The sequence below is a fragment of the Mesitornis unicolor genome, unplaced genomic scaffold, assembly GCF_000695765.1.
Source record: "Mesitornis unicolor isolate BGI_N332 unplaced genomic scaffold, ASM69576v1 scaffold39235, whole genome shotgun sequence".
Classification (NCBI taxonomy): domain Eukaryota; kingdom Metazoa; phylum Chordata; class Aves; order Mesitornithiformes; family Mesitornithidae; genus Mesitornis; species Mesitornis unicolor.
The window spans coordinates 14,228-28,394 of record NW_010184164.1 but is presented as its reverse complement, the minus strand read 5'-3'; the positions used below and the strand labels follow the sequence as shown (position 1 = coordinate 28,394).

At 49.1% G+C, this 14,167-nt stretch overlaps 1 protein-coding gene across 1 annotated transcript in view; it reads left to right on the top strand.

Annotated features, from left to right (window-relative positions):
• Positions 1 to 10: 10 nt before the first annotated feature.
• Positions 11 to 14,167, top strand: part of LOC104540543 (protocadherin gamma-C5-like) — a gene marked incomplete at its 5' end in the record, with an annotated part of 22,442 nt that continues 8,285 nt past the window's right edge. Inside the window, 2 exons of the mRNA XM_010184382.1 lie at positions 11 to 2,368; positions 4,289 to 4,446. Of these exons, the coding sequence (XP_010182684.1) occupies positions 11 to 2,368; positions 4,289 to 4,446 (2,516 nt within the window). The remainder of the gene's footprint in view (positions 2,369 to 4,288; positions 4,447 to 14,167) is intronic.

The following is a 14,167-nucleotide window of genomic DNA, read 5'->3' as shown; positions in this document are numbered from 1 at the left end:
GGCTCCCTGCAGCGCCCAGCTCCACTACTCCGTGCCCGAGGACCGAGAGCCGGGCTTCTCAGTGGGCGACCTGGCCAAGGACCTGGGGGTGGAGGTGCGGAGTTTGGCTGCCCGCAACCTGCGCCTGGTGAGCGAGGGTGGGCAGCGGCACTTCCAAGTGAACCTGGCAGCCGGTGTGCTGCTCCTCGATAGCAGGCTGGACCGGGAAGCACTGTGTGGGCAGAGCCCCACGTGCTCCCTGCACCTCCAACTCGTCATGGAGAATCCCCTCCAGCTCCACCGCATTGAGGTGGACGTCCTCGATGTGAATGACAACGCGCCCAAGTTCCCCAAGCCAGAGGTGGTCTTGGAGATCACTGAGGTAGCCAACCCTGGGACTCGGCTACCCTTGGAGGTAGCAGAAGACCCGGATATGGGCTCCAACTCCATCTCCACCTATGAGCTCAGCCCAAGTGAGCATTTTGCCCTGAGTATCAACGTGAGAGGAGATGGCGTTAAAATGCCAGAGATTGTGCTTCAAAAAGCACTGGATAGAGAGAAAGTGGCTGTTCATCACCTAACGCTGACAGCCCTGGATGGAGGAAATCCAGTGAAATCCGGCACTGCTAAGGTTACCATCCATGTCCTGGATGCAAATGACAACCCTCCTGTCTGCGACCCACCCATATCCACAGTACATCTGGAGGAGAACATGCCAGTGGGCACTCTGGTCACCAAATTGAATGTCACCGACCTGGATGAAGGTCCCAACGGGGATGTGGAATATTCTTTCAAAACTAGCAATAATGCACCTGGTAAATTCACCAAGCTGTTCTCCTTAGATCCCCAGACAGGAGAGATCAGGACCAAAGGCCTGCTGGATTATGAGGAATCCAGTGCTTACGAGATTGCGGTTCGAGCCAGGGACAAGGGATCCCCAGCCATGGAAGGACACTGTCACCTGCGAGTGGAATTAATTGATATCAACGATAACAGCCCAGAGATAGTGCTGACCTCTCTCTCCAGCCCGGTGCAGGAGGACGCAACCCCAGGCACTGTGATTGCCCTCATTGGTGTGAAGGACAGTGATTCTGGTGACAATGGGCAGGTCCGTCTGCAGATAGCAAAAGAGCTTCCATTTAAACTTGTGTCATCTTTTAAAGAGCATTTCTCACTGGTCACAAATGGTCCCCTTGATCGGGAGAAGGCCAGTGGATACAACATCACAGTGAGAGCTGTGGATTCAGGGTCCCCACAGAGGGCCACGCAAAAAACATTTTACCTCCGAATTGCTGATGTGAATGATAATGCGCCAAATTTTTCCAGCCCTTTTGATACAGCTCATGTTCAGGAAAACTCCCTTCCTGGAACTTCTGTTTTTTCAGTGTCAGCGTCTGATCCCGATGAGGGTAGCAATGCCAAGCTATCTTACTCCATCCTGCACAGTGGGATGCAGGATGTACCCATCTCAACCTACTTCCGAATAGACCAGGATAATGGCACCATCTACACTGTGAGAGCTCTGGACTATGAGCAGGATAAGGTGTTCCAGGTGCCCGTGGAGGTGAAAGATGCTGGGTCTCCTGTGCTGAGTAGTACTGCTGTGGTCCACGTGTTCGTCCTGGATGAGAATGACAATGCACCCACCATTGTCTACCCATCCGTCCCTAAGGGCTCTGCCTTCCACCAGACCATCCCGGTCTTGGCAGAACCTGGCTATCTGGTCACCAAAATTGTAGCTGTTGATGCCGATAGTGGCCATAATGCCTGGCTGTCCTACCAGCTGCAGGAGACTGCTGAGGCTTTGCCTTTCCAAGTGGAACGCCGCTCTGGAGAGATAAGGGTTGCACAGGCTCTCAGGGAGTCAGAAGATCCCCACAGGCTGGTGGTTGAAGTGAGGGACAATGGGACACCATCCCTCTCAGCCTCAGTGGTAATACTGATTTCTCCAGAGGAAAATAGCGTGCAGGACTTTGCCAAGTCCTTGGACCTCCCCAAATCTTCTCCCAAGGATACCAACCTAACCCTTTACCTCATCATCTCCTTGGTGTCCATTTCCCTCGTGTCCTGTGTGATGTTTGCTGTGGTGGCTGCCCGATGTCTCAGAGCTGGTGCTGGCAGCTGGACCTTTGCAGGTTGCTGCCGAGGGACTGGCCGCAAGCCTGCCTCACATTTCCGTGGGCAGATGAAGCCAGATGGTTTCATCAAGTACCTGGATGTGGGAGGAGCGGGCTTGACCTCCCAGGCACAGAATTACACCTCGTGTTTCTCACCTATGTCTGACCAGAGCGATTTCCTCTTTGTAAAACCTTTCAGCCATTCTAGCACTGCGGAGACTGTGGCTGCCTATGAGCAGGTGACCAGCACCTTAGCGAGTCCCTGCGATGGGGTAAGAGATGGGTGTTTCTTACTGTCCTGTCTGCAATGCGTGACGGTCCGTAATACCCAGGCTAGGTGGCTGTTCTCTGGCTGTCCTTCCATCTAAGAAGGTGGCTTCAGGGAATGTGTGTCACTGTCACCTCCTGGGAGGTGGCAGGTGAAAGTTTTGGCTCAGCTTGATAGAGGTGGGGGAAGGGGTTTGGCATCACTGTAAAAATCAAAGATTGCATGTTTGCAGAAGTGGAGAGTTTAACCTTGGCCCCGTTCGTACTCTTTTCTTTTTAAAGTGATTCTTAGCATGGTCAGGGACATGGTTTTTTGGTATTTAACTTCTTGATACTGTTTAACCCCTTTATTCTGCGTGGCCTGTGAACCACTACGTGGGAGGAGGTTATCTGAAAGCAATGTTTGTCGGTGTTTCTTCTGCTCTTTTTTAGGGGTGCATCGTAGAAATTTCTCACTTCTTAGCTCCCCAAGTGTTATTAAGTACTGATTGTGTCCTGACCAGGGATCATTTTCCAGCTTGGTTGTTTTCAGTGAGGGGCTGAGTTCACTGTTTCGGCACTGAACATGTTGATATTTTTTGCGAATATCTCAGTGACCTTACATGCCCTTGGGCTTGCAGAGACCTAGGCAGCGGCATGCTTTGAAAACTTCAGCCACTTGTATTCAGATGTCTAAACGTGGATGTAGGTGTCTGTATTTAGCTGTAGCTTTTATAACTTTGTGATATAAAAAGTAAAGTATTTTTGTGTTGTAAATGCCTGCCCTAAATTTGAAAGTGGTAATTACAACAGGAATTCTGAATATAGATCGGGAAGGGCTTATCTAGTGCAGGACTGTTTGTCAGCGTGTGCAAAAATGTGTGTCTGAAATCTGGAGGGCATGTATTTCAACAGCTTAATTTGCATGCAGCAGGGGTACCAGTGGGGCCTCGATTTTAGGGGAGTAATTTATTCTAATATATTCTTTCATGAGAATCATCAAAGCTGTGGAGAAATTAATGAAATCACATCTACTAAGTAAAAATCTAGGTCAGCTGTACCCATCTTCACTTTTCCTTAGTAATTGCATGTACAAGCAGAATAATCCTATAAAACTGATGTTCCACTGTATGGACCATGAACTGCTCATTCCTAAGGTTACTGCGAGAAATGTTGTCCTTCCCAGGTAGCACTTTACCACTCTGGAGTTAATTAAGATTAGGATTTTCGGAAGTGTGTGTCTTCCAGACAGAGAACAGTTCTGCTATTTAGCCCCCTTCACAAAGGCGTGATTCAAACAGGAATACGCAAGCCTGCTTCATGTCCTTCCTTATTTACAAAATGTCCATTGTCTGATGGTAAAATAACACAGGCAGAAAGCGATACGGGGGCTTACTAATGAAGTTACAAAGTGTGCTGCTGTGTCTGAAGTTTATTGTGTCTCCTAAACAAATAATGCTTTTTTTTTTCTTTTGCTGTCGGAAGTTTATTCTTTTCTATGAGGACAGAAAAATATTGTAGTGCTCTGAGGCCACCGCATCTAGGAAAAGTCATTCAAATACAATGTGTGAAATCAAGATCTCAGGCAGGCCTTTTTCAGGGCAGAAGAAGGACAGGTTAGGAATGTCTGTTATCATTTTACCTTCTGGCATTAAAAGCATCTTTCTTAGTATCAGTTAACGCTGCCACCAGCACTACTCCCCCCTCCCTACCCCACTCCTCCAAGCTCATTACTTCGGTGCTATTGCTCCTGCTGATTTGATGCCCTTATCAGTTTATTTCAAGCTTCATTTCTTTCACAGCCTGGTTTCCTGAGCTGCTTTGGAAGATTATTCGCTGAATGGTTTTTGTCATGCTTTTTAGTATTCATGCTGGTTCAGAAATACTCTGAAAGTGTGGGGAGGGAGCTTTCTTTTTGTTCTAATTGATTTTCTTTACTTGGAAAGAACACGCTGATATTCCTGACTGAAATAATCCAGGATCAGTTCGCTTTCATTTTCAAAGGCAAGAATGGAGGTATTAAAACTCTTCTATTTTCTCTGCAGCAAGCTCAACCTAACACAGACTGGCGCTTCTCTCAGACCCAGAGACCTGGAACGAGTGGGTAAGTGCATTTTTCTCCATGTACGTGTCTGGTGAAGGTTTCTTTCCTCTGTGTCCCACTTTCAGTGCTGGAAAGTCCTTGACTGGCAGGTCTGAGGACGGGTGTTCCCTGTCATTGGTAGCATTGTCTGGCCAAAGAGTTGGAAATAGGGTTGTTTCTGTGTCAGCTGTGCTTGATGACGGTGGGACAGCTGTTGTTTGCAATGGTGTGCCTGGTTTTGGTGTCTACAGCTCAGGAAGGATGGGGGGGGGGGCTCCAGGGGAAGTTGTAAGATGGTTAAAAGACTGGAAAACATGCTTTACAGAGAAAGGCTTCTTCTCTAAAGCAGATTTTGAACATTTAGACTATATTCTGAGTTCAAAATCTTGATTCCCCATGCTACATAGAGGCCACTGGAAAACACTGTGAGAGTCCCTTTACCAGCCATGGAGCCTCGAGCTCTGTGCTGCTGAAGCCTCTCATGAAGAGCTCCAGATCCAACTCCATTTGCTGGGGAGTTTGGAGTCTTTCTTGCATTCCTTGGGAAGTGCCATCTCCAACATGGGGTGGTTCATTGGTTCATCCAGGTGAGGAACCCTCACAGGAAGGAGGTTTTCTAAAGTCTGGTCTTGCTCTCAAAACCATGGCTGTATTTTTGCCAATTTATGTGTAATGCCAAAAAGATAAGATGCCCTGGCAGCAGAACAGAGACCTGCCTCCCAAGTGAGTACCCCTTTCTTGGCTGTGCATCTTATTGCCTCTGGCCCAACCAAGTTTGCTTTTCTTAGTACACAGTGAGAAAACTTTGATGAGAAAATGTTGAGCAAGTGCCCTTCACTTCTCCCATCTTCCTTCCTGGTTCATAGGCAGGGGCAGGGTGAACTTCCTTGAGTACCATCAGGATAAAAAAGGACTTAAACTGGGAGTCTGTCTTCCTCTGTAGATACCCCAACCAGAGATTACTGTGTATGGAGAGATGGGCTCAAAGATGATTTATATGTGAAAAGATAATATCTTTTGAGGCAAATCCAAGGATTATACCCTTGGGGCAATGAGGAGTAAGTGCAGATGCTGTGCTTGCTTGGCTGGTTGAGTCTGGCACTGTATCTCTATGGAAAAGAGAGGAGATAATGCCTTTGTGTTTTGTTGTTCCTGGCCACTTGGGCACCTGTGAAGGTTTAAACAGTACCACAGGGAGCATCAGGTCCTGGATTTCAGTGTTGGAGCTTGCAGTTAAACATCTGCAGCAGCTGGTTGTGTCTGAGTCTTTCTTTGAGTCTGGCTTGATATTTTAGCTTAACAGAAAATTAAGACTACTATAGCTAACTTGTTGCAGCAATTAAACTTTGTTACTAGGCTCTTCTAGCTGACAAAGCCAAAATGGGGTGAGGGTTTGATGTGAAGTGTATAAAGCATTCCCACTAGAAACCAGCTGTGGACTTCAAAACAAGGCTATGACTGGAACAGTTTTCTCAGAGCTCTGTTGAATTGCCCATCGCTGGCAACATTTTAATCAAGAAAAATCTTTCCAGCCATTTACGCTCTAGTTCAAATGACAATTAACTGGAAAGCCCTGTTAATACAGAAGTGCGCCAAAGCAGCTGTAATAGTTTTGCTACGAGAAGTGAGTAAATGAGCCCCATCAGATCAAGCTCTTGCTCCTTCTAGCATCATGCCAAAGCTCTTTGGGTACAGTGCTGATGCAGTGCAGATGTACTTAACTGAGTGACAGGGACATTTTCTGAGGTCATGGGCCAACAGCCCTCACCCCAGCCTGTGCCTGAAGGTCTTTACAAGCTCCAACCCCTTCCCAGTGCCTAAGTGGGAGCAGCAGCACATGGGGTGGGAAGGCCAGGAGGAAAAGCAGCCTCAGCCCCTGCTCATGGGGAGCTGAACTATCATGACATACTGGTTCTGGTGCACAAACCGTGATGTTACTCCTGATGGCTTGTGACCTGGTAGTCCCTGAAACAGCCACCAACAGCTCATGTCAGTGCTGATTGTGGCAGGGACTCCCATAGCATTGGCTGCGCAGGCTGACCCCCCCAGTTTGGAGAGGGGCTTTGCCTGAGCACAGATTGGTACAACTCAGTGGATTTTAATTTCTGCTTGTTTTCCCCATCTGCCTGTGAGCAGATTCCACATTTGCAATGAAACAGCTCTTGCTGATATTTATTTCCATTTCTTTTGTCCTGTTTTCAGTTAAATCAAGGGAGATGCTTTTGCTCTAAACCTGTTACAACACTAAAGGATGGAAATAGAAAGTGCTATAATATGCTCAGTGCCCAGCCCTGACATCTCTCTGGTGATCAAACAGACAAATCCTGGAGAGCAGCCTGCTCTCCGCTGTGCTCTTCTCAGGCTTTTTCATATGTGAATTCCCCAGGCACCGGTTGGTAGTACAGGTATTAAAAAGGGTGCAAGGGCAGCTGCCTAAGCCCTGCCAGTGGTTACTCTCTCCGATGTTATCTCACATATAACTGTGTCTTCTGCTGACAGGCAAACCTCTTTAGCACTGTGAGCTCGCTGAACTGCAGGACTCTGTTTGGTGCTTGGGGACCACAGGCCACCTCTTAGCTGAAAAGAGAAAGAAGGGTTGTGCTCTTAACTGCATTTGCCCGACCCAAATTAAATAGCAATAAAGACAAGGCAGCTCAGGCTGGTGATTTGAATGGATCCCAGAGAGAGTCTGGCATGTACCCTAAGCCAGAAAGCAGGCTTAAACCTATGTTGTGATTTCTCCTTTGTTGTCTTTGCAGGAGTTGGAGAAGGGAACAATCCTGTATTTTCTTAGCATAGCATTGCCCACCAAAACAAATCCCACATGTCTCCAGGTACCTGGAACCAGACAAGCTCAGGGTAATCTCAAAAAGACAGGGATGGTCTCTTGATCTCGTACATTGCTGCATTCAGAGTGCGGTTACGGGACAACAAAGAGATTTTTTTCTTTGTTCTGAAACACAGGAGAGGTCTGGTACACATGCTCAGGAAATAAGAGCTCAGACAATATCCTCAGAAAATATGGTAGGGAGTCAGACCTGAGTAGAGCAATTCTCGATTAATCTTGTTTGGGAGAAACAGGAGGATAGATTAATTCACTTAATGATGTTTATATTTTGTTTTCTAAAAAAAAGAAGCATTCACGCTGTCTCTGGGCAAATGTAAATGAATACAGAATGATATCGAGCAGCAGATGCCATCCCCAGACAAATCAGATCAGTGGCTGTAGTAGAGATTATAGCAATGAATTGTCCAAAGTGGAGTAGACGTGGAGTCTGACAGCACTCTGTGGAGTGGGATCCCTGTGGGATTGTCGGTGTGGGGTTTCCCTGAGGGGGTGGCATATGGAAGGGAGAGCACAGGGCCTGGAACTGGTACAAGTGACTTATCTTGCTGGGTTTTTTTACTATTCACCAAAGGAAAAGAGATGAGGCTCATGCCCTGCACATTCATGGTACTCGCCTGACTGGCAGCTCTTTGTTTTACTCTCTGTGTGATGGTTTATTCAGGAAAACACCAGGCTCCAGTCAGGATTTCCCTTCTGGAGGAGCAGGAGTGTTTTGAGTTTCTCACAGGTGGGCATGGGCAGGTGAGAAGAGCTGGTGTGTCCTGAACTGCTCGTGGGAGGAGTGGGGACAATCTCATGTGTGTGGGTAGGCCAGGAGGAGATCCCAGGCAGGAGGCACCCCAGAAATGGTGGCGGGGGACTCACAGGGAGGTGAGAAGCAGTGTGAGAATCCTCAGACAGGAGTGGAGAGAGGAGCAAAGCATACAAGGAACATATGGAGTGCCATTTCATGCCCCCCTTCCATTTATTCTCTCCAATCCTAAATCTCCTTGTGGTAATGCTTTCCAACGCTGTTGCCAACCAGGCTTCCCCTCTCAGGCTGAAAACAGCCAATAATGATGTTGGCTTCGGTTGCCCATTAAACAGCATCACGGCTGCTCTGTCTGACCCCAGCCATCCCCCCTGCCTGTGCAGGGGGAGGAAGGAGAGGGCGGCAGAAGGGGTTTGGGACTGACAGGAGGTACTGCTGTGAAGGCAAGGAGGTTTTTTATTATTTTTTTGGTTTGTTATCATGCCTGAGCATTGAGAGGTTGGCTCACAGGACTAACAGAAGCCTGCCTGTGTGTGGTGGGGGACAGGGAGGAGAAAAAAGATATCCCAAGAATGGTCCTTGAAGCTCTTGGGAGCATTCTTGGGGCTCAGACCATGCAGGTACATGTGCATGGCTGCAGCTCAGGGGGCTTCTGGTGTGTGTTTGGGGTGGTCAAGCACAGCAGCACCCCAATGTACCAGGACATGCTCCCACCAAGGGGACACAGTTTGTACAAGTCTGAGTGGGCCATCCCAGTGCACGCAGCAGCTGCGGCCAGAGGACATAGGCAAAGGCTTATGCAGCGTGGGGGCGGATATGCAACAGAAAGACAACTGGCCACAAATGCAGGCTTTAGCAAGTCCTTCCTAAAAAAAATACTTGGTGCACCGCAGCTGGTGGCACCGTGATTCCTAGGGAAGTCCAGGAGACCTGGAAGCTGACACTGCTGGGCTACACAGGCAGCTCAGCTCCTCATTGTCAGGGGCAAGAGGAGCAGCAGAAGGAACTTCCACCCTGGGAAGCTGAGGAAATAATTACAAGCCTCAGATTTCCATCTCAAATGCACTGGAGGGTTGAAGCCAGTAGTGGTATTCGCTTTACCGGGGCAGGTTCCACATATTTTGCAAGTAAACTAAAAGAAGGGTTAAAGTCTTTGGGCCCGAATTACTGCTGCTCCTGGTTCACATTCATCTGCCTGTGCAGATACTTGAGGATTGAGTGATTTCTCCACAGCTCCTGCAGCACATGAAGCATGGAGCTGCTCTCAGCTGCAACCCCGGGGCCTTGGGAAGGTGTAAACAGAGGCTGGCAGCCTGAAAAATCATAGCACCTTCTGGAAATCCCTTTGGGGTCATCACTTTCCAGGAACAGCTATAATTTAAGTGACCCAGTGTTCACCTAAGATTGAGAGCCTCTTCGCTTTAATGTGGGCTGTGGACCCACACTAAATAGGTGGTTTTCCTGTGTGAAATTGAGTGAAGGAGGAGTTGTGCTAGTGAAAGGTGTCTGCTTTGAAGGAGGCATTTCCACCCCTGACAAAGCTGCTGGGGCTGCAGAGCTCAAAGCTCCAGCTTGTGTGAAGTCCTGGGGATGGTTGTATCTGCCAGGGTTGGTGTTGCAGTGATGGTTCTTGAAACAGGAAAGGTTGAAGAGCACTCTGAGGCTTATGGCTTTAGGTGAGACTGTGGTTTCCTACCAAATGCTGCAGAGAAAAAGCTGCTTTAAAGCATTAGGAAGCTGCTCAGAGCCTGGCTTTGCTCTGAGCATGGGCTGCAGCCTCATGGTCCAATTTTGGAGTGGATTTGGGGTGCTAGGACAGGCAGAGGCTGTTTTGACGCTGGAAGCAGGAGTTGTCCCTGGATAACTGCTCTCCTTTTCCCCCTTCCTGCAGAACTGAGCTGATCCTGGGACTGGAAGCTGAAGGTTTAGTAGGGCTGTATCCTGGTCACACACCACTTTCCCTTCCATAGCCAAGACACCACCGAGCTGGTCCCCCGTGCTGTGTACGATGCCGGTGAAAATTCCTGCTTCCAGGTTCATGCTTTTGCCTATTAACAGCCCAAATCTCAGCAGCTTCATTGTAGGGGTTTCTTTCCAGATCATGTAGCCCTCTTCAGCTGAATGTTTCCTTCCCTTATTAACCGTCCTGGGCCAGTAATCACTTTATCTCCATTTGTCAAGACCCTTGAAGTCTGAGTCACCCAGATCCTGCCAGACAGGACGAAATCTGGGGAGTCTTTTATGGAGAAAGGGAAATGTTCTAGCTGTGGGGCATATTTCTCATTCTGGAAAGCCCCCATAATATCAGGACTTTCATCATCACAGTGTTATGTATAGAAATGCTATTTTAAGTGATTTAGCAGGTGCTATGTATTAGTTTAATTTTTCTCTCTGCATCTGCTTCCTGCGCAGCTGAGCACATGCCATGGCCGGCTGCAGAGGCACAGGGATCGGACAAATAGGCACAATAACCTTTCCAAAGAATTTCTCAGAATATCCTTCCCGGTATGTTTAGGGCATGGGTGGCAGCAGGACAGGCTGGGTGAAATAATACTGATCTCAGCTCCAGGAGGAGTTTCCAGGAGGGACAAAAGAGTCTCTGGGAGGGGGGACTGCCCCTGGTCCGTATTTTAGAGACATTGAGGCCTTTTATTCTACCTCTACCTAGCAGAGCAGCATGCCAGCATCTCGGGTGGCTGGAAGTAATGACTCGCTGGTTCTTTGGGAGGCTGCAAATCTTCCCTCCACTTGCCTGCTCACATTTTGCTCTCCTATCTTTGCAAAGTCATGATCTGAAAGCTGAGCCTCATCCAAGCCCTCTCTGGCCCTTGTAATTGCATTACTGAAGCGGCAGGGAATGTGCGGAGCTGGGGGAAGGGCAGCATCCTCTGTTAAGGAAGGGAGAAAGCAGGAAATTGTGGCAATTTTGAAGCTGGTTCTGTTTTTTTTTGGAGGCTGGGGGACACGGAAGGGTGACGGGTGATGGGCTGAGGCTGTGGGAGGCTGGTTTGGGTGACTGGACAGAGGGATACTGGCTCTGGGGCTGTATCTCCAGCCATGAGGCTGTGTCCCCAGCATACAGGGCTTGGCACTGGCAAGGACGGATCTGTTCCCTCTTCTTGTCACTTTTCCAGCCTGGAAACGTGCAGGCTGAGATTTTGCTTCTGCTGGGGCTGTGTGTAGGAGGTGGGGGGGGGGTGGGGAGGGCTTGAAGGAAGTCAGGAGAGAGGAAACAGCAGTACAGGGGAATTAGAATGGAGGGACAGCCTGGGGGAACCAGGGGATGCCTGGAAATGGGTCTGTAGGAATGGGCTTGAAGATATCCCCTGGCCCTGGTTGCTGGTTCGGGAGGGAGGTGAGGGCAGATTGCTGCCCAAGCCAGGCTGCTGGGAAGGTAATGGGAGCAGCAGCTGGAGCTGGGAAGCAAACAGGAGCAAAAGAGGAAGAAGCTGGGAAGAGAAACAAACCCCAGCCATGTCCTCATCTGGGAATGGGGAAACCTGGGAGTGGCCACAGCCGTGGGGCGGGGGAAGTGGAGGGGCTGCTGCTGTAGGAGCTGGAAAACCCATAATGAGAGAGGAGGGGGGATGCTGAGGATGTCCCAGGAAAATCCCCAGGCCAAGCACTGCCCACAGCCCTGACAGGCACCCCTGGGGTGCTGGGGACTCGTCCATGGGGTGCAGGGCTGTCCTCTTCAGCCCCTGGGGCTCTGACAGCACCACTCTGGCACAAATAAACTTCTTCAGTTTGTTGTGGCGCTGCTACAACTTGTCTCGTGTTTCCAGCTGCAGAGTGAGGAAAACAATATTTCAGGAATCCACCAGGCAGTTGTGCAAATAAATGTTTGCAAGACCTTCGGCTGCCATAGTGATGAGCTCCATAGCAACCCTGCAAGGAAATGAATAATTCTGGGCTCGAAGTAGGATTTTAAAAAGGGAAGTGGTGGCTGGGGGTACTACAAAACAGCTGGTCAGTGAAGCACCTGGGTCCATCCTGTGCTGCTGGGTGGATGCTTGGGGAAGCCCTCAGTAATGGGGCAGCCTCATGATGTGGCATGCAGTGGGGCTGTGTGAAGGCTGGAGGGCAAGCCTGTGCTTTCGGCATCCCCTGATTTCTCTGTAGCCAGGTTTAACAAAAGCATTTGCAGGTCATGCACTGCTTATACCTGCCTTTATTAGCACAACCCCCATCCCGTGCTTGTGTCCACTATGCCCTGAGCCCCTAAGCTGCTGCTTCCCTGAGTATGTCTCAAGCGTGGGTTTGCTTCTTTCCCTCCAGACCTAGCTGTGCTGGAAATGTTCCCAAAAAATGCAAGCCAGCTCTTTGCTGAGCTTTGAAGTGTGGAGTAGAATTGAACAGGGAAAAAAAAAACAACCTATCCTATGGGGGATGGGTTTTTAGAAAAAAACCTATTGAGTCGATGGCATTTGTATTAAAACCAGTGAGTCCTTGGAGTCATTTCCATAGGAACCAGCCCCCCCTGTTCCAGGCAGCTTCCCACAGTAGCACCCAAGGCTGAGCAGAGAGCAGTGCTGCAAGGGAGGGCTCTGAGCTCTACTCACCCCAGGCAGGGGGAGCAGGGCAGGGCAGGCTGCTCGCTGGTGAATCAGTGATTCACAGCTCTGATTCACCACTCTATCCTATAGCCGTGGAAGACAGCCAGATCTGGTCATCAGCTGTGTGCCTTTTTCCAATGTGAGAAGTTATTTTTGGGTGTTTTTAGATTACAGCACTTGTTTTTTTTCCCCTGCCTCTGAATTCTGGATGATTGCACTGCCAGTAATTGAGGCACTTGAATTTCCTGCTTAAAGAAGTAAGCACAATACCATTTTTTGCAAGTCTAAGGCATTTCTAAAATAGCTTTTCTGCTTGTCGTCATGGTGAGCAGGCATACAGCTTTGGGTCTGTTTATGCAAAATTTGGGAACACTAGGTGCAGTAGGTTTGCAGAAAAGGACCTGGGGGCCATCAGATTGAATATCAGTCTTCATTGCACCCTTACTGTGATGGATACAGGTGGACTGTATACTGGGTTCTACTGGTGAGCTTGTAGCCAGCAGGTCAAGATAAGAGATGCCCTTAATTTGGCACTTACGGGATAATGCCTGGAGCACTGTGACTGGCTTTGGGCTCCCCACTACAAGAAAGACCATATGGGAGTGACCAAAATGATCAGGGGTTTGGAGTCCATCGCAGGGGAGAAGAGGCTGAGAGAGCTCCTTCAGCTTTGAGATGTGAGAGCTAGAAGGGTCTAATTGCTGTCTTCAGAGATGCACACTGAAAGGATGAGGGGCAATGGGCACATGTTTCAACAAGACAAATTTGGAGTAGATTTTAGGAAATGTTTTTCACCCATAGGTCATGAAACACTGGAGCAGGAAACCAGAGAGACTGAGAAATCTCATGCTCAAAGTGTGGCTGCTCAGAGCCCTGAGCATCTAATATAACACTGGATCCAACTGAGAGTTTGGCCCAGTTTTGAGTGGGGTGTTGGACCAGAGATCTTCCCATCTTCATTAGGCTGGGTGCTTCATGTCCCTCATCAACTGAATCAATCTGATTTTTGTGATCCCACAGAGCATTAAGAGGGTGTAGGGCTTTTGCTGTCCCCCTGACATTGGGATGTAGCTGTAATGCAGGGGCCAGTGAAGTCCACCATGTAAGTTCACGTGTGTTCACTCCATCTCTAAGACCAGAAGAAAAGAAAAGGTTCTGACAAGCTGCCCATCTCCCCATTCTCCGGAGATGGGCCTCCCTCTGCTCACTGGTGATGCAGGGTCACCCTTCCCTGGGGGCTCGCAACTCTGTAACAAGAGCTCAAAATAACCTAAACAAGATCCACACGTTTCTTGGTACAGCTGCTCCTCTTGTGCCATGCACCAGAGGGGTTGGACTGTGCTGCTCACCCCCCTCCCTGGCTGCAGGGATTAACCACAGCCCTTCTTTTTGCCCTTTCCAAGCCAGCCCTGGGCAGATTTGGTGCTTGGTGGTGGCCAGCTCTCCTGTCTGTGACTGCATGCAGCTGTAGGTCTAAGGGTGGTTGGGGTGGAGAGGGAGGATCCCCTGGCTAGGGAGCTCAGTGAAGTTGGGGGTTCTGGTGCTACCTCCTGGGTGAATGCCCTGAGCTCAGGGTGAGCCTTTCCT